The sequence below is a fragment of the Leuciscus leuciscus genome (assembly GCF_965113295.1).
Source record: "Leuciscus leuciscus genome assembly, chromosome: 7".
Lineage (NCBI taxonomy): Eukaryota > Metazoa > Chordata > Actinopteri > Cypriniformes > Leuciscidae > Leuciscus > Leuciscus leuciscus.
Genome location: NC_138731.1, coordinates 32145224 through 32165376, shown reverse-complemented (window position 1 = coordinate 32165376; position 20153 = coordinate 32145224). Strand labels below are relative to the sequence as shown.

Below are 20153 nucleotides of genomic sequence, written 5' to 3'. Positions count from 1 at the left end.
AAATAAATGCAAAATCTTTTCATGATGATAATATAAATTTTCTGCATGAATAAATCTGGGGAAAAAAACAAGAGAGGAGAAAGAGAGTATGATGTGTACTGTATGCATGTGTATATGAATGCACATGAGGCAGTTCAGCCCTTTACCTCTGTTTGTTTGACCCTCGTGACCTATTGGAGTGGTGGGAATAACCAGAGTGGATGGAATCTGTGTCCATGGCAATACTGTCTGTGCTGTGATTGGTTTAACACAGCAGAGGGAGGAATGCAGAGACAGTGAAAGTGCAGACGATGATCAGGACATACATGAAGTTGCGCAAGTTGACAGGATAGTCTCTAGGGGCTTTCTGTTATCAAGCATTAACCTAAAGAGACAAAGAGAAAGGAAGAGATTTTTTAACAAACTCCTACTTTAGACCATAAATACATCAAATACAATACAATCATGTTATAATAATGTACATTATTGAATTCAGAGCTCTTAAAAAGGTCAAGGTTATCTCAAGTCAGTAAAAAAGCATAGAAGAACAATTTTTTAACAATAATGTGCATTGTTAAGACTGCCACTGCCGTGAAAGACTGCAAATTATCAAGTTAGTCTTCCTACACTCTCAACTTACTTATATATATTTATGTTTAAAATGCACTAAACTATCAACAAATTTAAAGTTTTAGATTCACTGCTGCATCGCTAAAGTAGATTTTTTTTTAATGTAAAAATATTCAAATTTGTTACCCACAAAAAACACTTAAAACTCAACCTAACAGCCCACATTTCGTACTTCTTTCTACATTGCTTTTCTCCAATACAGTGACAACAAATACATTCAGAGCAGAAACAACAAGCAACGAAGCCTAAAGCACTGTAAAAGCACCTCTGCTGGCATCAACAAGCTCAAGGTGCATTTGGTTCAGGACTGCACAACTTTAGCCAGTTCAGAAGCCAAACTAAATTTATTTTGCTTGCAAAACACATTTCCCTTCCACTTCCTCCATCCTAGCTGGAATATATCTGCTAGTGATAAATTATTAAAGAATGGAAGGTATGATCCTTAGGATATCTACTGTAGTTCATTACTATTCAGATATTCCTTTTCATTACTATACCCCCATTGCCCGCTCACTTGAACTCTTGTGGAAGCAATTTTTCTTAGTCGTTCTGTTCTGTTTGAGCCTTTTTGGTCCTCAGTTCTTCGCCTTCAGGGAATTCTGCACTGACTGTTGGGTGCTCGGTTTCATGGCGCTGCTTTAAAAGTGATCTTTGAAATTGCGACGCTACACCATCGCAAAGCAGACATATGCATTTTCCCACAAAATCACATTTAGCCTATAAGCCAGCATGCTGGCCTGGTAATGTTACCCATAAGCCCTGAACAAAAACATAAACAGTTATTCTGGAGGAAAAAACTTTTAACATCACACTGTCATTATCATGAGGCTAGCAAGCCAAGAGTATCAAGGCTCTATACTGAGACTTCCAGCACAGACATTGTGCATTGATTTATCCACTCATAAATTACTCATTTGGAGTGCACACAAGCTCTAATGCCACCTGCCATCTCAAAGAAAGCAACCAACACATCAACACACACACAAAGCACACACACACACACACACACACACACACACACACACACACACACACACCTATAAGAGGATTTACAATTCTAAAATTTTGATCACAGCATGGCACAGTAAATGTATTCCATCACAAGTCACTTGCATTAAACCATCATGATGGAATTAAATTCTGCATTAGACTTTCTTCCTCTCACATTTCCTGCCATTTCCTGTTTGGCATGGTAATGGATATTACAATGTTGATGTGGCAAGCAGGGTGGGGCTGAGAGCCATGGGAACGGAGTGATTCCGGTGGCACGGGTGCTAATGAGCGTCACCTACGAGGAGATACGGAATGATAAAAGGAGGAGTGAAGACAGTGCAAGACGAGAGAGGACCAGACCTGGATTGTATGTTGTTGTTAATAACACTTTACTTTCATTTTGTTGTTTGCTTATTTGTCTAAGTTTGTTGAACAATCACTGATTCCCACCTCATTCTTCCCTGAGCCTTAAACCTTGCTCCAGTTTGGTCTTGGTAGAATAGATTTGCTACGCTACAGCTGTTATTGCTGCCGCTGCTGCAGAGCAAGTACGGATCTTGCTATTGCCAATACATACCCAACACGCTGCTGTGAGCAAGTAAGAGTTGCTGCTGCTGAACAATATAGCGTACATGAATTACCCATAGCAGATCTATACAGGTGGAGCTGGGGAAGTTGGAGGATTTCTGAAGGTGCTGCAACTGCTACAGCAAATGCTGACCAAGTATTTGAAAGTTGAGTAGTGAGCTCATTGGCAACTGATACATCAGCTGTGCTCTATAGAGGATGATGTGATTGCAAGCAGATTGAGTTAAGGACCTATCAGCCTGTGCCATCTAGATTTTCATGACAGAACATTGTCTCTTGTGACGCTTTGCAGACTCTGCTCTGGCTGTGTGCGTTTACGTGTTTTGGAGGAGGCGTGCCTTTGAAGAGCACTCTGAAGGGAGGTTGGGATCGAATGCTTTTAAACTAGCTTGCTATTGCTAGCCTCCCCGAAATTGCCTAACCTACATTAATACATTTAGTCCAACAAAAAATTCACTGCGCTATTCACTGCAAGTATTTACTCTAACTGCATTTGTTTAAGCCCATCAACATCTGTATATTTTATAGGTATTTAGACCATCCTCTTGAAATCAGAAGAGAATGATAGTAAACTTTGTACTGTAGAAAAAAACAATTGTTTTGAGCATGTGGTTTATCTTAAATGGGATGATAATCTCAATTGCTGGTTTATCTAAGAATTTACAGGTAATTTACGGTTAAACTATGTTTCTGATCAATGTGTGGTATGTGAGTTTGCCAAGATACCACTGACCACTTTCAAGTCTTCATTTCTCTTATCAATGGGAGAAATCTGACCTGGACAAGCACACATTGCATTCCTCTGGGGTTACCTCATAGTGCCCTGAAAACACACACACACACACACACACACACACACGCACACACGCACACACGCACACACACACACACACACACACACACACACACACACACACACACACACACACACACACACACACACACACACACACACACACAAAGAATTCCTCTAAAGTTACTCCATGTACACTCATATGCACTAACAGAAAGTGTATCAGGTTAGGGAAGCTGGGGGCTTAGCATTTTCAAGTTATTATTATATCATAAAGGAGAAGAAAGCAATTACAGCCAAATGTTTAACAACTTCAGACAGATTTCACTCTTCTTATCTCATTTGTAACACTGTGTGTCGATCCATTACTATTCTGGAGACAATTCAAGGGTTGCTGCATATTTCACAGGGCAGCATAGGCCAAGTAAATCTCTTTTGTAAAAAGCAGGAATGCAAGGTTTTGAAGACTTTGATACGTGATCTGTCTAGATGAACTGTCTAGGCTGTTGAAATCTGAAATCTGGGATACACAGATTCCTAATTCAGGGTGAATAGTTTTCTAATCTTACCAGGCTTGCTCTATTGACTTTAATCAGTTTTCAGAGTTCAGATAAACAATAAACGGGAGAAACGAACAGCAGGCAGGTTCAGCTTTTTCCCCCAAACAAATCTTGAGCATATTCTTTTTTTTCTCTCTGTGCTTTTTAATGTTTTTTTTTTTAATTGAGGTGCAAAATTAGATAAACATTCATCACTTGTATTTCAGATACTGTGTATTTACCATACATCTCAGATTCGTATTTATCAGAAATTCAAATTCGCACATAGAAAAGAACAGAAAAAAAAGTGTACATAGGAAGTGATCTTTCTGTATATTGTAAGACTGTACATTGATTTGGGAAAATAAAACTCACTGTGCTTTTATTTATTTATTTATTATAAAGGGATAGTTCACCCAAAACAAAAATTCTGTCATCATTTACTCATCCTCATGTCTTTCCAATGACTTTCCCCCCTGTAGAACACAAAACAAGAAAGAAAGAAACAACATCTATTTTTGTCTGTACAATGAAAGCCAAAGGGATTTGATGTTGTTTTGCACCCCATTGACTTTCATTGCATGGGCAAAAACGGTTAAAACATTCTTCAAAATATCTTCTGTCTGGGCTCAGTTCTCAAATCGTAATATTAGTCTAAATCTGGGCCTCAGCTTATGGTCTCATAAATGGACACAGTATCTTCACCATTAAATTCACAAGAATTTCATGGCTCTGAAATCTACTTAGTGTTTGAAGCGAATGCTGCAATAAATGTAAAAATCTTCCTTCAATGACCAGTGACCTTCAATTTCAGCCTGTCTGTCACACATTGCTATTGTATGGCTTCACAAGACTTCGAAGACATAATATGAGTCACGTTTATAATATTTTCGTGCCCTTCAAAATCTCCATTCCCTATTCATTGTCATTTTATTGGAAATGAGCAACCATCATTATTTAAAAAAAAAAAATCCTTTTGTGTTCTGCAGAAGAAAGTAAGTCATGCGCTGCAGAAACAGTGGCATATTTTAATGTGAGCTGATGGAAAGTTGCTAGCTACTAGAGCATATAGTCAGAATGTAGTGCTAACTGGAGCAGGAGAGTCCCTGGAGGCTTTTACATTTAGCCATCAAAACTCAGATTTTCACAGCCATTACACCTACAGCGCTAAGACACATCATTTGACAGAGAGGCCCACTCAGCCAACATAGCCTTTAACATATGTTCAAAGCGCTGAGTAATGCATATCACATACACACATGTAGAAACACACATGCACACAGAAGACTTTCACATTTGCCCTAGAGGCAGTCATGGATGATCAAAGGCAGAACAATAACATTTCTTCACCTTACTAAACAAGAATACAAGACAGGCAGAAAGACAGAATCAGAGAGCAGAAAGAACGAGAGCGAAGGGGGGAGGGACAGTGAGAGTGAAAGGTACAGAAGCAGAGAAAAAAATACACTGTATTCTTCAGATTGAGCAAGCGTGACTGACACATAAAAGCAAACACATAAACTGACATATATTAATGCAGACAGAAATAATACAGGATATGCGTGTATGTATGTGCGCATGTCTATACACAGGTATAATATATACATATCTGCAAATATCAGCTAATCTTAAATTCACCATAAAAATCTACATTGACAATTCTTATTTTTTATGGAATATGCAAGTGTTTATTATAAATTATTTATCCGTGCACATAATTTATTTTTATTTTTTTCATTCTTTTTTTCATTCATTCTTAATCTTTAATCAAAATAACTTCCCCTCCCTCTCGCAATGACATCTCTTCTCTTTACATGTTTTTCGGCATGAGACAACCAATCACTCGCATGAAATCACTGCAATAGCAAACCACAACTAACGATCCAATCAATCCCGATGGACAAAATCATGTCCCGCCCTTTATTTTTCCTTGTCTGAGAAGCCGCTTCACTCAGACATCACAATAGGGAAGAAAAAACTTTAGCATTCGATACTTACTTTAAATTTAGTATTGTCTATGTCTAATGCTTGAAGCTATTCTGCACAGGTTCGATTCTGGCCTGCAATATGTACAAATACCATTTCTCCCCTTTCTTAATAATTTCCTGCCAAGTTCCCCCATTGTCATGTCTTCAACACACACTAGCTCTTCTCCAAGACTACTGGAGGTTTCCCTAAGGAATTCATATCACAGAAAATGTAAATAATATGTTTGTGTGTGTATATTATGGTGAAATGGACAGAGAAAGAGAGAAAGAATAGGAAATAGAAAAATTGCATTATAGAGCCTTCCTCACTTTAATCTGGGCGTTGAGGCCAGATGGAAATTAAATAATTGTGTCAGAAACATTGGTAGCTCTATATTTAGCCAGCACAATCCACAGAACAGCTCTCTCTTTCTCAAACTGTGAGTGCAGTCTGTCTCTAAGGAGTAGATGTGGGGAAACCACCACACACACACACACACACACACACACACACACACACACACAAATAGTAGTCAAAAACATCACAAAAGCTACTGTTAGTGACTGTGTAGTCCTCATTTACTCCATGGGTTTTCATTCATATGTTCCTAATGCATTTCATTCATGCGCTTGTGAAACATCCAACTCTCAATATTAAAATATTAATCATGCCATATAAACCAGCATTATTCTGTATACAAATACTGCACTTATAGAGTGACAGTTAGTATAAAACTGTTCATACACTCTTAAAAATAAAGATTATATTAGCATTGAATGTTTCAAGTAGAACCTTAACCATCAATGAGTTAATCAAAATTAATAAACCATCAATCTTTAGATTAGAATGATCTTCACACTATACTAAGAAAAAACTAGCTCTTTTAAGAACAGACTAAAAGGTTCTTTGGAGAACCGAAAATGGTTCTTCTGTTGCATCACTGCAAAATAAATAAATAAAAATAAATAAATAAATAAATAAATATTTTTTTAAGAGTGCTAACTGCTGTCCATGCCTGAAAGGCCACTGACGCTGGCTGGCTAGCCCATCGTCTTTCCCATCGCTCTTCATATCACTGTAAAAACACCACATGCTTGTGTGGTTAGCATAGTGATTGCAGCTCAGGCCAACACATGAGCTTTTGAGGCATTTTACAGCAAGGCTTCCCTGTCATAAGTGCTGTTAACCCTCCTGGGTGCTGTTTGAAGAAGCCTTTGCTAGAAGTGTTACCAGGTCAACATATGTTGTGGTGGACAGTATAGGATACTATGAAATTAAAACTGAATGTGTGTAAGTGAGTTTCTGAATGTCTTATCAAGTCCAACATTTTCAGACTCCATGCCTTTCCGTGTTCTTCCTTGGAATACTTTCTAAACAATGAAACCTAAGCAAAACTGAAACACTGAAGTATTAAACATAAGAAATTATCCCATTTTAAAGACATATGTGTGTGTGGCAAATGTGTGTGTAGCAATATAAAGATGGTTTATAAATACATTCCAGGTACTCAAACAACAATGTGGGAGACCTGTTTCTTTGCGGTGTTCTTGAGATAAAGTTTAGTGTTATTTTAGTGCATGTGAACATCAAACTTTTAGATAGGCCAATGCATAATTCATGCGCTGTCAGATATAAAATGCAAGAGTTGAACTGACAGATTAAAAGCCAGAGTTTGGAAGTGAGTGTTGTGTTGTTTTCTGATGTGCAAAAGACAAAAAAAAAAGAAAAAAAGAAAGAAAATCTGCTTTACAAGAAAGACTGCCTCATTGCTTATTTCTAGTGCTTTAAGAGGAGAAACACGCACTTCCACTGCTTATCAGAACAACACAGCATACAAAGCGTTTCAGAAATTCACATGCTTTGTTAAAATACCTGTATGCTACCTAAGTTTAAGTACTTTTTTAGGTTTAGGTAGGTTTAGGTTTAGGTATCTGGCCTAGTTTAGCTGGCAGTAGTTTCCTTAAGAAAGAGACCAAGAAAGGAAGTCCAGAGATGGGAATTTGCGTCAGATGTGAGTAGTGTGATTCTATGGTGAACGAACATGATTTCACCAGGTACAACATTCCAACCAACCAATCAGATTTGAGGGACAAGTTTACAGTTTATGTCAAATGTAGGCTTACATCAAGGGTTAGGTGCTTCTACATCTGTGTTATTCACATATCACTTAGGCTACCTCTGATTTCAGGGATAAGTTATGAGTAGAGTTAGGTTTAGGGGCAGGGTTAGGACTAAATATTTGCACAGGAATGTTGTTCCAGGATCAACAAAATATGTTGACCTAGGAACATGTCTTACTTGGCAAAATCACAGCGACAGTATATACTCAATGCAATAGACATGTCACTTGATAAGCAAGTCAAGATAAGGAGCATGTTACAGACCACATTTTACAATAACAACTTGCAGTAAGTAAGGACACCTGTATCTGAAGAAAACTGTAGCCTATGTGCCTATGTGTATGGTAGCCTTAATTTTGGAGAGATGCTCTGACTAAACATTATAACAAACATTTGTTATTCCACACTTAATAATAGAGAACAAAGTACTTAAATAGTAGAGAATAATGTGAACTTAAATAGTAAACTCAGCCAGCAATCATAATAAGCACATCCATAAGTGTTTGTAGCCTATGTAAAAAATGAGATAGATTAATAGCTTAGGCTACTGCAGACCCATGCACCCTTTTAATGATAATCAGCCCCACCCCTTTTTTGTCATGATTATATTATTTATACCTTATAAAAAAAAGAAAGGAAATTAGTCAGTCAGAATTAAAGTTAAACATAAGCATCAATTTACCCTCTGGCGGCACCTAATCCAACGCAATTCTTTACGCAACGTAAAAAGGCACAATGATCTGTTTCATTCCTGCAAAGCCGTTCGTTGTCTGCATGCATGCGCACCACGCATTCAAAACAAAAATTATCCGTTTTTATATTGAACATATATTCGTTTCATTTTGCAATAATAATTTCGAGTGCAAGCCCTCAGCCGAAGAACACTCTGTGATGAAGAAAAGAAACGGGAACCACAAGAGGTCATAAATCGCATGTAGCTCATGGGCGTAAATGACAGCGTTGGGAAGACCGGTTCATTTGAAAGAATCGGTTCGTTCGGACGGTTCATTTCAATAGACAGGTTGAAAGGAGATTCACCAATTCGTTTCATAGCTCATAGTGCTCCAGAAGCAGAAGCATTTTGATGTTAAATTATGGGGGGGGGGGGGGGGGGGGGGGGGAGTCTAATACAACAATTAGAAAATATAATAATAAAAGTCATAAAAAATAAGAATAAAACAATAAAATGTTTATAAAAACACTATACATTATTTAAGATTTAAAATAATGTATACAATTTTGGACGCTTATTTTAGCTGATATGGGGTACGTTTCCCAAAAGCATCGTCAGCCAATATGGTCGCAAATTCCAATCATCTCTGTTGGTAATGACGGAACTTGCGACTAGTTGCTTTTAGGAAACACACCCCGGGTTGGTTTTAGCTGGTCAAGCTGGGAGACCAGCTGAACACCAGCTGAACACCAGTTTGGCCAGGCTGGAAGACCATCTTGACCAGCCTAGGAGACCAGCTTAATCCAGCTACTTCCAGTTTAAACCAACTAAGACCAGACAACCAGCCTAGGCTGGTTTTAACCATAGGTTTGAACTGTCTTTTTTTTATATTTTTTTTTATATGATTTTTATTTTTTAATTCCGTGGTCATTCCTTGGTTAGATGTTATCATTATATCACTTTCCCCAGCTGTAAAACTATATTTAGTTCTGTCTTTATGAAATGTTTTGTCAATCCTTTACTCTGCTGCTTCGAGAATTGGTTCCACAGAAAGGTTAAAATGACTCGGCTCAAAAGAACATTTCTATTGCGAATCGGACATCTCTAGTCATGGATACACCACCCAAGTCAATGGAATGCCAACCATGTGCTTTAAAAAAGGGAATCACTGCCTCTAATACATCCGATAAAACCACAAAAAAAAATATATTTAACAAGCACTCTACATGGTGCGAGCGTGATCCACCCAGAGGCATTTTTGGAGGAGCCTCGATGCCACGAGACACGAGATTAATGATCATACTAAGAAGTCAGCCCACTGCACAATAAGAAAATGTGTTTTTATTATTAGAGGAAATGTTACAGAAATGCATCACATGTGCTTATATATTGGCCTCAAGTGTAATGTATCGATAGTGTTATTAGTAGCCTATGAATTTTACGGGTTAATTCGTCTAGTCAGGATGGAAGCATCAATAATGATTTTCGTTGTAACCCTGTCATAAGGACTATAATCAATACTCTGTATGAGCAATGACTTAAATCTGTCATTTTAAAGACAGCAGCTGGGCGTGAGAACTTTAACATCATGCATTCCGGTGTCTTCTAACGCCAAAAGGTGATCACTTGTATTTAGATCAATGCAGTGAGCACAAAAGAATAGACAATAGGTAGGCTATAGTAGAAACTTACCTATAGTGGCCACGCCAACATCCCCGATAAAATGATCCGATGATCAATACACTGTACCCAGATTTACCCACGTTCATGCATTGCGACCAATCTGACGGCAGTAAAGATAGTATCCTTTACAGGCGGAGCATACAGATGATACACTTTGGCAGAAGAGGTGGAGGGACTGAGACTCATTACAGTGTGCAGCGCTAGGGGGAGTTATCGCCCTGTCATATGCACACTGGTACTACACACACACACACACACACACACACACACACACACACACACACACACACACGTACATCTGTACTAGTCTGTATGTCTAATTAGAGGCTATATATATATATATATATATATATATATATATATATATATATATATATATATGTGTGTGTGTGTGTGTGTGTGTGTGTGTGTGTGTGTGTGTGTGTGTGTGTGTGTGTGTGTGTGTGTGTGTAGTACCAGTGTATGTTCACGTATACATTATTATATATATTTTTTATTTGTGGGGGATTTACCAGGAAGTGACTCTTCCTGCAATGCACACAGTTCCACCAGTAGGTGGCGACAAGTGAATTTCTTTAAGAGTGAGTCACTGCAGAACACGAAATCCAGGGGGAGGAGTTGGATCCAGATCCAACTCCTCCCACCTTACATATACCTAAACCTATCATCTCCACCCCCTGATCCCTAAACCCACCCCTAAATCTACCCATCTCCACCCCCTGATCCCTAAACCCACCCCTAAACCCAATCTCCACCCCTTAGATCTGGATCCAACTCCGCCCCCTGGATCTCATGTACTGCAGTGAGGTGCTACTGCATTGACCCATTGATTCAAGCGATTTGTTCAAACTCACTTCTTAAAGGGTTAGTTCACCCAAAAAGAAAAGTTCTGTCATAATTTACCTGCGCCCTCGTGTCGTTCCAAACCCATACGACTTTCATTCATCTTCGGAACACAAATGAAGATATTGGAAAATAAATCTTGAGATTTCTGTCCCATTGACAAGAGATCGTAAAACTAATCCATATGAAATGAGCGGTTTCACAATTTTCTGAAGAAACACAATCACTTTATATGATCAACAGATTTAATTTAGGCTTTTATCCAAATATTTAGGCTACATTACATTTACATTTAATCATTTAGCAGACACTTTTGTCCAAAGCGACTTACAAATGAGGAGAGCAATAGAAGCAATCAAACTAACAATAGGGCAACAATATGCAAGTGGGACGTGACCAGTCCCAGTTATAGCACAGTACATGTAGAAAGGTTTTATATGTATGTATGTATGTATGTATGTATGTATGTATATGTAAATGTATATGTATATGTATATGTATATGAATATAGAATAGTAAGTGTTAGTATTAATGGGTCAAGTTTTACCAAAAAAGATGCGTCTTCAGCCGTTTCTTGAAGATGGCTAAAGACTCAGCAGCTCGGGTTGAGATAGGCAGGTTATTCCACCAGCAGAGAACAGTCCAGGTAAAGGTCTGTGAGTGATTTTGTGCCTCTTGGGTATGGCACCACAATGCACCGTTCACTTGCAGAACACAAGCTTCTGGACGGTAGGTCTGGAGAAATGAGTTTAGGTATAGGGGTGCAGTGCCAGTGGTTGTTCTGTGGGCAAACATCAGTGCTTTGAATTTGATGCGAGCGGCAATTGGAAAACCAGTGCAGCTGATCCTCCTAATGTTGTATTAAATCTGCAGGACTGGGCAGTTCTAGCAGTGTGGTCTGTGAAGTTCAACTGATCATCAGTCATAACTCCAAGGTTGATGAAACATATATTCATCAACTCACACATCAGATTTGGTAAACGGAAGCGCAAGCATGTTTGCTTGACTTGTGAGAACCAATGAGTTTCATTCTCGTGTGTTAAGCGGGTTCAGTTGAGCTTCTGTTTATGTTTGCTGATCAGATTTCATTAAAAATATCTTAATTGAGTTCCACGGGTTTGGAACGACATGAGAGTGAGTATGACGAGTATGTTAGGCATACATGTTAAATGTTTAATTTTGGGGTAAACTACCCCTTTAATCGGGGAACAAACAAACGAAACACCTGTGAGTTGCTCTGATGCATTGACTGTTTTCGTCTGCGCCATGGGGGAAAAACAAAAACATTAAATGGCAATTGTGTCTAAAATGTAAGTTACTCAATATTAACTGCTTGTTTATTGAACTGTTGAATAAAAGCAGTGGCACATTCGGCAATCGTAACCTCGATTTGATTACCCGCGGCCTAAGGTGTTATACGTGCAGCAACAGCACTCAATTGCTTTTGTTAAACAGGTCCCATGCTATATTAATCTTATATCCACATCTACAAACCTCTGTCTGTCTCTCTTTCTCTGTTTCCTTTACATCTCTCTGTCTGCAATCTTTACTGACTACAGCTATCATACATACCCCATTAAACCGATGAAGCGAGAGAGATGCATAGAGAGCTTTCTACCGCTCCATCCCCCACATATTCCATCCACAGTCCTTGCCACTTAAAGCTTTTTTTCCAGTGTTCGTTACTTCGTTCACAGTGGTCTCTACAATAAGGCTGTTTGGTTATGATTATTGTTGTCATAACAAAACAAAGGGACCAATATTTTAAAGAATATTGGAGATAATAAAAAACAACATATTCATTCAATATAGGCCTACTTAAGAATATCCCTACAAATACACATAGGCCTATTAGCCTATTTTGGTAGTGTACTGTACACTGTCAAATAGGCCTATTATGTAAATATATTTGTTATCTATTGAAAACAGAGTTGAGTTATTCTGTAATAGTCACTTTTTATGAAAGTATCCGCTAAATGTATCTGCTAAATGACAGCTAATAATCGTGAACTGACAAGTTGATTTTGATACTGAGAAACCATTAAGCCATTAGAGTGATATAAAAGTCATTCTTTCTTTCTGGCAATACGCACAGGTATCTTTGCTTTTGACACATGTAGCTGAATGTGGTTGCTTTATTTTGGCTGGTCAGAAAGACAGTTTTAGTTTTTGTTTAAATCAATCCTTGCAATATTTTGCTAAATTAATTTATTAAATCATTTTGTAAAATGTAATTACAAATAATAGGCCTGTCAGCATAACAATTTTAGTTACAAGTAGATTCAATTCACAATGTCATCGGTTTGCTTATTTACAGTAATAAATTACCTATAAATAAAGGTTTAAAATCTCAAATGTGTCTTTATATATCAAGATGTCGATTTTATTAAAACATGACTGTATTTTACACTTAAGAGACAGTGTACACTTAAAAAAAAAAAAAAAAAAAAAAAAAAAATTTTTTACTGCTCCTCACTGACCAATAGGGGGCGGCAAAGACTTTTATTACAGTATTGTACTATTGGAAGTCAGACTTGGACAATTTGAAACAAAAACACGGTAGTTGTTGGTTGAGAGATAAAGAGATCATATTTGTCTGTGAACACACACACACAAGCCAATTTATTAAATATTTGCATGTGACATTATTATTACTAATATTAGTAGGCTACTAGCCTAGTAGCAGTGGTAATAAAATAGGCCTATACAGTATGTGACGTTCTTAGTCATCTTTATTATTCTACAGACCTACCAAATAAATTGTTTATCCAAGTGACGCTAGTGAACAGCTCACACAAAGTTTATGCATCGCATAAACCCACAATTTTTCTATTATCTGACCCGTTCAACTCAGTGGAGGTCTCTGCTAATGAGCTGGTGATCTCAGGGGTGTTACTGAAAATGAAAGAGAAGAGACGTACAAAATGTGCAGTGCCCCAAGACCAAATGGAAGGATATTTTTTGTCTGTTTTATTGTTTATTCTGGCCCAAAAATTATTTGAACATTCATGAATATAAAAAGAGAGTTAGGAGATCTTAGGCTACATATTACAAAATGTGTGAATGATTTGTTCTCCGTAAGATGTAGTGCACCCAGCACTAGAGGTGTCATGATTGTTTTTTATTTGTTGTTTTTATTATTTTGTCGTCGTTTCAGGTTTCTGTAAAAAATCAAGATACATTCTGTTATTATGAGTGACATCCAAGTGTTTTGATGGGTGTCAATATTTGTCAATAAAATATGCATTTTTATTTATATAAATTTTTAAAGAGATAGGCCTAATGTGTCAGCATGCTGGTAAAATATATGCAATTCGATTTGATTAATAGTGTTCATACATTTACCAAATATCTTTTGGAATTACTGTTGGCCTGTAGCGCAACAGCAACTTAATTGTGTGTGAAAAAGTAATTTTCCCCTTCAAGCTCTTACAAAATCCTGGTAGCCTTAATGTGGGTGTTGTTCAAATATCTGAAGGAAGGTTATAAATCTGTAGCCTTACTCTTGCACGTATCTACAAATGCATGCGCCGACTAGGCCTATGTCCGTGTGTCATTGTGTGATGAAAATCGGATCATTGTATGTCTGACGCGTGCACAGATGGTCCGGGAAGGCGCGCGCAGCCTGGTCGCATTGTTCTGAGTGTGACACTTTCTATGCGCGAGGTAATGAGAACAGACTGACTCTCGTTTTATCCTCTAAGCAGTTTTTTTTCTTCTATTATTTTCTTTATAAACACCCTTAATATCATCTGTCTCTCATCCGTCCGTTTCCATCTGGCTCCAAAATAATTTAACCAATGGAAGGATTGACCCGGGAGATAGATAGACAGACAGATAGATAGATAGATAGATAGATAGATAGATAGATAGATAGATAGATAGATAGATAGATAGATAGATAGATAGATAGATAGATAGATAGATAGATGATAGATAGATAGATAGATAGATAGATAGATAGATAGATAGATAGATAGATAGATAGATAGATAGATAGATAGATAGATAGATAGATAGATAGATAGATTTTTCAACTAGGGTTTTAAACAGATGGAGATGGCCTATTACCTAGCCTATACGTTGTTTGATGAAATATACGCCCGGGACGCCGTTTTGTTTTTAATGAATATTATGTAAGACACATGTAGAGACGACAGATTGGCTCTTTGCATGAAGGGTCAGCGTCTAATCTGGCTACCTGAGTTTAAGGCTAATGTATTCGACCCTTCTCCGTGACATACTCTCAGACATATGGTATACAGCGGGACTGATGGCCATTCATTACAAAGGTAATCCTTTAAGGCCTGTTCACTTCCAGCATGTAACACACAAACTTATCAGCCTGTTTGCTTGTGCTTGTGCACTTCCTGGGATACGGTTAATTTTCAAATTTAAGATATTTATCTTTTCCTAAACTAAGCCATTTTTTTCTGACTGAGTGAAAAGTTGAGTTCGACGGTATAAAATGTAAAAGTTGCAGCATCATCAGCGGAGTAAAGTTATGATCATTAATGTGAATCAAGAATTGGAAACGTTCACACACGCGCGAGCACACACATGCTATCTTGCTTTTTCCCACGGGACGCAGCAGACGGGTCGTAATTTGGTTGCCTTGGCCCGTCTGGACAAGCACCTGTCTCCTCTCTGGGGAGAAAGTAGCCTTTGGGCCGAGAGCAGAGAAGACTGTGAATGTGTGACAGCATGAAAAAGGTATTTTTTCATCTTCTTTAAAACAGTAAAATGATGGTAACGGCAATGAATTTTATAATGTCAAGCCATAGTTCATTATTTCAATGCAGTTGTCGTCTGAAATGACAAGCGTAAAAGTAGGCTGTTAAAGAAGATAGAGAACATCTTATTGGTACAATATCTTTAATTTCATATTGTTTTATACAAAAACTACAACAGACGAATCGGCGTTGAATTAATATTTTCTTTTACTATTTATTCTAAAATAGTTATGAAAAACTGCGATACAAACCAGTGTACTGGCTATTCCACTACAAAATGACGGACAAAACCCCGAATTAACAGGGTAATCTTTGGATATGAGGCAGATGTGAGATAATTTTTTCACTATAAAATTTCCAAAAGGTTCACAAGAATCACGTAAACAAATAATCTCTATAAATAGTTTCTAAAAGAAAAAATAAACTACTTTGAGATCATTTTTGGTCGCAGCAGAGAGAGCGTCTATGGGTAGCTTACAGACTTGGATGGGAATCAAGCAACTCGTTATGTATTATACCAAATTATTTATCTGACATTGATTATTATGTTTTTAATTTAATCTAATGGTAGGCCTACTTTTAATTCATCACAAGTCATCTGGTACCCATAAAACGCGATCTATGAGCACTTTGTAAACAAAATAAACAATACAGTACAGCAATAGATCCTATCCGATGGGAAGTGCTTCTTGTTATCATAGGACAGGACATCAACAGCAACACCATTATAATAACCGTAGTGCACACACAGCGAAGGCCCTCCTACTCCTAAGAAAACTGCCAATGAAAAGTGCAAATGAAAAGCAACAGTAAACCCAAACTCTGCGACATCAATAATAATAAAACATTAAATATTTACATGTACGTAAACACTTTGTATGCTATTTTAAGAACACTCACATAACGTACTTAATAAATTAAATAAACCCCAAAAATGTAAAAAGAAAATAGAAATAAATTAACAACAAGGTTACGATTTGTTCCAGCACAGATGTAGCCTATACATTTATTCCGCCCAGACGGATGGTAGCCTATAAAATCCGCTTGATTTATATCAAGATTGCGAAAGGTATTGTTATTTGTTTCGCTTAGGCAAATGATGTACGAAGATCCAGTCCAAGTCAAATCTCTCCACAACAACTGAGCTTATGATTTTATGTGTTGAACAGGATAGCTACTCTTTGAATGGCTATCCTCAACTCTTGTTATAGTGTCAAAAACAACAAGCTTCATTTATTGCAACACGTAAAACTCTTTACAATAACCTTCATCAAGGCTAAATAGCCGTGTTTTGTGGTTACTGAAATGTTTGAAAACACTGTTTAACAGAATACATATATGACTTCCTTCTATCTTTTTTGTTCTTTTGGGTACGTTAAGGTCAATTCAATACCAATACATAGGCCTATTACTGAATTATAAAGTGTTACCCTTTTCTCTAAATATTTGTGTGTTGTCACGTCAATAAAAGTATAGCCTAGGTATTCTTCACCTGTAGGATTTTGTTTCAAAATGCTGTATAATGTGCTGAAAGTTAGTCTAAACGTCCAAAACGTGGTTAAGATAAGAAATGTAACAGATAGCAAGACGAAGTATTTCTATCTTGGACAGCTTCTTGTCGGGTGGAAGTGTAGGTAGCAGCTTCCTAAGCTCAGCGAATGCTACGTTGAACGCTTCCACTCTGATGCGCTCGCGCGTGGCATGCGCAGAGCGGTACTTCGCAGTCGCGCGCCTCCTCCGTCTCTTCTCCTCTCTAGTGAGCCCGGCTGGCACGAGTGCGCGAGTCTTGCCATCTTCGGCCTCAAAGGGCTCACGAGGCACACATTCCACCTTCATGATGTTCAGACATTCCGTGTCCGGCTGTGCCCAGGTGAGGTCCGGATCCGTCTGATCGGGGCTCAGCATCATTTTCAAATCCGTTTGATAAAAGCTTCAAAAGTGCACTAATTGTCAATTGCCCTGGTGATTAGACACAAAGGATTTATGTTTTTCACATATGAATAGTAATCTGTACATAAAATAATATATAAAATAAATGTAATACTGGCATTTCACCTCTAGCAATTTTAAGGGTAACACCGTTTGCATGCAGCTTCATGCTATTCGTTTGTGTGACTTTAAAAACATTTCAGTAGGTCCTAAATGTTTGTCAAATTTTTGTCGTGTGCATTTTGCAATTTAGCTTATTCAGCATTACCATCAGTAGATGGGATATTCACTGGTTCCATGCAAAAGTTAATGGAAATCAATTACTGTCACAAAACCAAAGTCATAGAAGACCATCTGTCGCAAATGCAAATGCAAAGCCTATAGCTCCAGATGACACAAGTGTGCATGATACAAGTCATGGTGAATCATAAATATATATATTTTTTTAATAATTTTTTTTTTGTTATAAGATGGTTGAATGTTTTTTTTAAACATTTTGTATATATATATATATATATATATATTTTTTTTTACGCCACGAAGATTTGTTGAGCACACTGTACATTAAAATCTTACTATGTTATTATCTGAGGGATGCAAATGAACTAACACCATAACAAATTCAATGTATTACAACTGAAAGCGTTCTTTTAATTGCTGTCTTAAATTTTAAAGAAACAATCAAAGCTGTGCCAAAGTGACAGCCTGCAGATTAGTTCATTGCACTTTTTCCAAACACTTTAATTACTGATGAAGATCGAGTTGAAATTCTGAAAACTCATAAAGTAGAAATGGCTAGGTTTAAGTAGACATAATTGCGACAGTTTAAACGAATTAAAATTAAGATGTTGTTATGATAAACCGATGAAAATATACAATATCAGTGTACATAATTATTTTGCGGAACTGCCCATAATTAGGCCATAAACTGTTGATAGCTAATAATTAAATAGTGCAATTTAATGCATGTAACATTAACACTAATGTAAAGTGTTTAAAATAACCACAACATTTTATGAAATTGATTTGAAACTCACCTCTGTTGATGATGAATAGGACGAGAGTTTATTCTCCAAAATCCCCTTTATCAAATCTGTTTCAGTGTTTCATGTTCATCTGTCCATTGTGCTTTCTGAATTTTTATTTTAACATCAGCAACAGCATTTCTCAGCCTACTATTTTCCTCGCCACTAATTCCACTTATAACGCAGCCGGTATCGTAGGATTCGTGTTGTTGTATGATGAAATTTCCGTGAGCTGTCTAACAGAATGGATATTATAATAACAGGACCGGTAACGCACGCTCTGAGATGTATTGCCCTCTGACCCGTGCGCGGATAACAATGGACACGCGTCCTCAGATAAGATCGATGCGACAAGAAAGTGTCGTCTTCGGCTGTCCTCCTTTCTGTTCCCCGCGGATTAGGATAATATTGCTCCAGCCATCCTTACAACCACGCGTGCTTGTCCTCGTGCCTCTGATGATTTGAGAGATAACATTCCACTGGCTCCCTATAAAGTCTCTCTCTCTCTCTCTCTCTCTCTCTCTCTCTCTCTCTCTCTCTCTCTCTCTCTCTCTCTTACAAATCATTCACTTTATGCACTTATCCACGACAGTCACACCTCCGTCCCACCCCCTCTTTTCTCTCTCCTTCCACTCAGCGAGTTCTTTCTCGACCAGATTGAAAGGAGCGCCTGAGGCTAGAGTTTGGCAGAAACGCATGGGTTGCACGCCTGTGTTGAAGAGGTGCAATTGTTTGTAAAAGTTCCAGCTAAAATAACTAAATTGAATGTTCAGTTATGATATTTTAAGAAAATCACTTTTATATGACGTCGGATTACAGCATTTCCTGCAGTGTAACATGAAGCATGTCTATAAAAATGTTATAAGTCAACGTTGTTAATGTTATGTTTTTGTTGTTGTTGTTTACAGATATTGAGATACATTTTTGACAAAATACTAAACAAAATACACTGTAATATATCAGGGCTATTGAAAGTGAACATCAAAACAGCTAAAATGTAATTAAAAATGGTGCAAAGTTTAAGTGGAATGGTAACCAGCATTAAAAATGCAGCCTCCCACATACATTTTAATCTAAAAATGGTGGTTGAAAACATTTTACATCCATGTTTTTTGTCAAGTACCTGTTTACAAATATTGCTAGGATTTTGTACTTCAGCACCAAAAGAAAGTTAACTATTCCTTTTGTTTGCCTTGTAAAATGTACATGATCACAAGTTCATTCTACACATTTGAAAAACACTTCACCAAATCTAAGCTCTCCAAAAGTCACAATGACTTATCACAAGAATTGATGGGACGAGTACGTAAGAAATTATTATTCATCAACCCTTGATCTTGCAAAGATCAATCCTTCTATTATCCAGTAAAAAAAAAAAGAAAAAGAAATCCAGTTAGTAATGATTTGTTGTAAAATGCAAGATTCTGCTTGTGTGATTATAAAGAGGACAGTCTTGGAAAGCTTTTCTCTTCTCAACCAGAGACAGAATTTTAATAGGATATTTCTAATAAAAGATAAAAGGGACATGGGTGGTAAAACAGAGGGAATGTATTGCCAAAGTTCACATAAAGACCTTTTAATAGACATGTCGATGACAAATAGATCTTTCCAGTCTGTGCAAATGATTTAAAAAGACAGTTGTAATATAATCAGTAAA

At 37.3% G+C, this 20153-nt stretch overlaps 2 protein-coding genes across 3 annotated transcripts in view; both read right to left on the bottom strand.

The window, feature by feature from the left end:
* vangl1 (VANGL planar cell polarity protein 1) overlaps positions 1-10124 on the bottom strand; it is a 31885-nt gene extending 21761 nt beyond the window's left edge. Inside the window, exons 1-2 of one of the 2 annotated variants that reach the window (XM_082175149.1) lie at positions 9976-10124; positions 147-364 (exon numbers count right to left, since the gene is read on the bottom strand). In XM_082175149.1, the coding sequence (XP_082031275.1) occupies positions 147-217 (71 nt within the window). In that variant the 5' untranslated portion in view covers positions 218-364; positions 9976-10124. Of the gene's footprint in view, positions 1-146; positions 365-8292; positions 8561-9975 lie in introns of those variants that run through there. The other variant, XM_082175150.1, reaches the window with a different exon arrangement.
* A 5559-nt stretch (positions 10125-15683) lies between these two features.
* nhlh2 (nescient helix loop helix 2) lies at positions 15684-19110 on the bottom strand. The gene is made up of 2 exons (XM_082176770.1): positions 18509-19110; positions 15684-17501 (listed from the first exon to the last, which is right to left on the bottom strand). Exon 2 carries the CDS (start codon positions 17448-17450, stop codon positions 17082-17084), a length of 369 nt encoding a protein of 122 aa, XP_082032896.1. The 5' UTR covers positions 17451-17501; positions 18509-19110; the 3' UTR covers positions 15684-17081.
* Positions 19111-20153: the final 1043 nt, after the last annotated feature.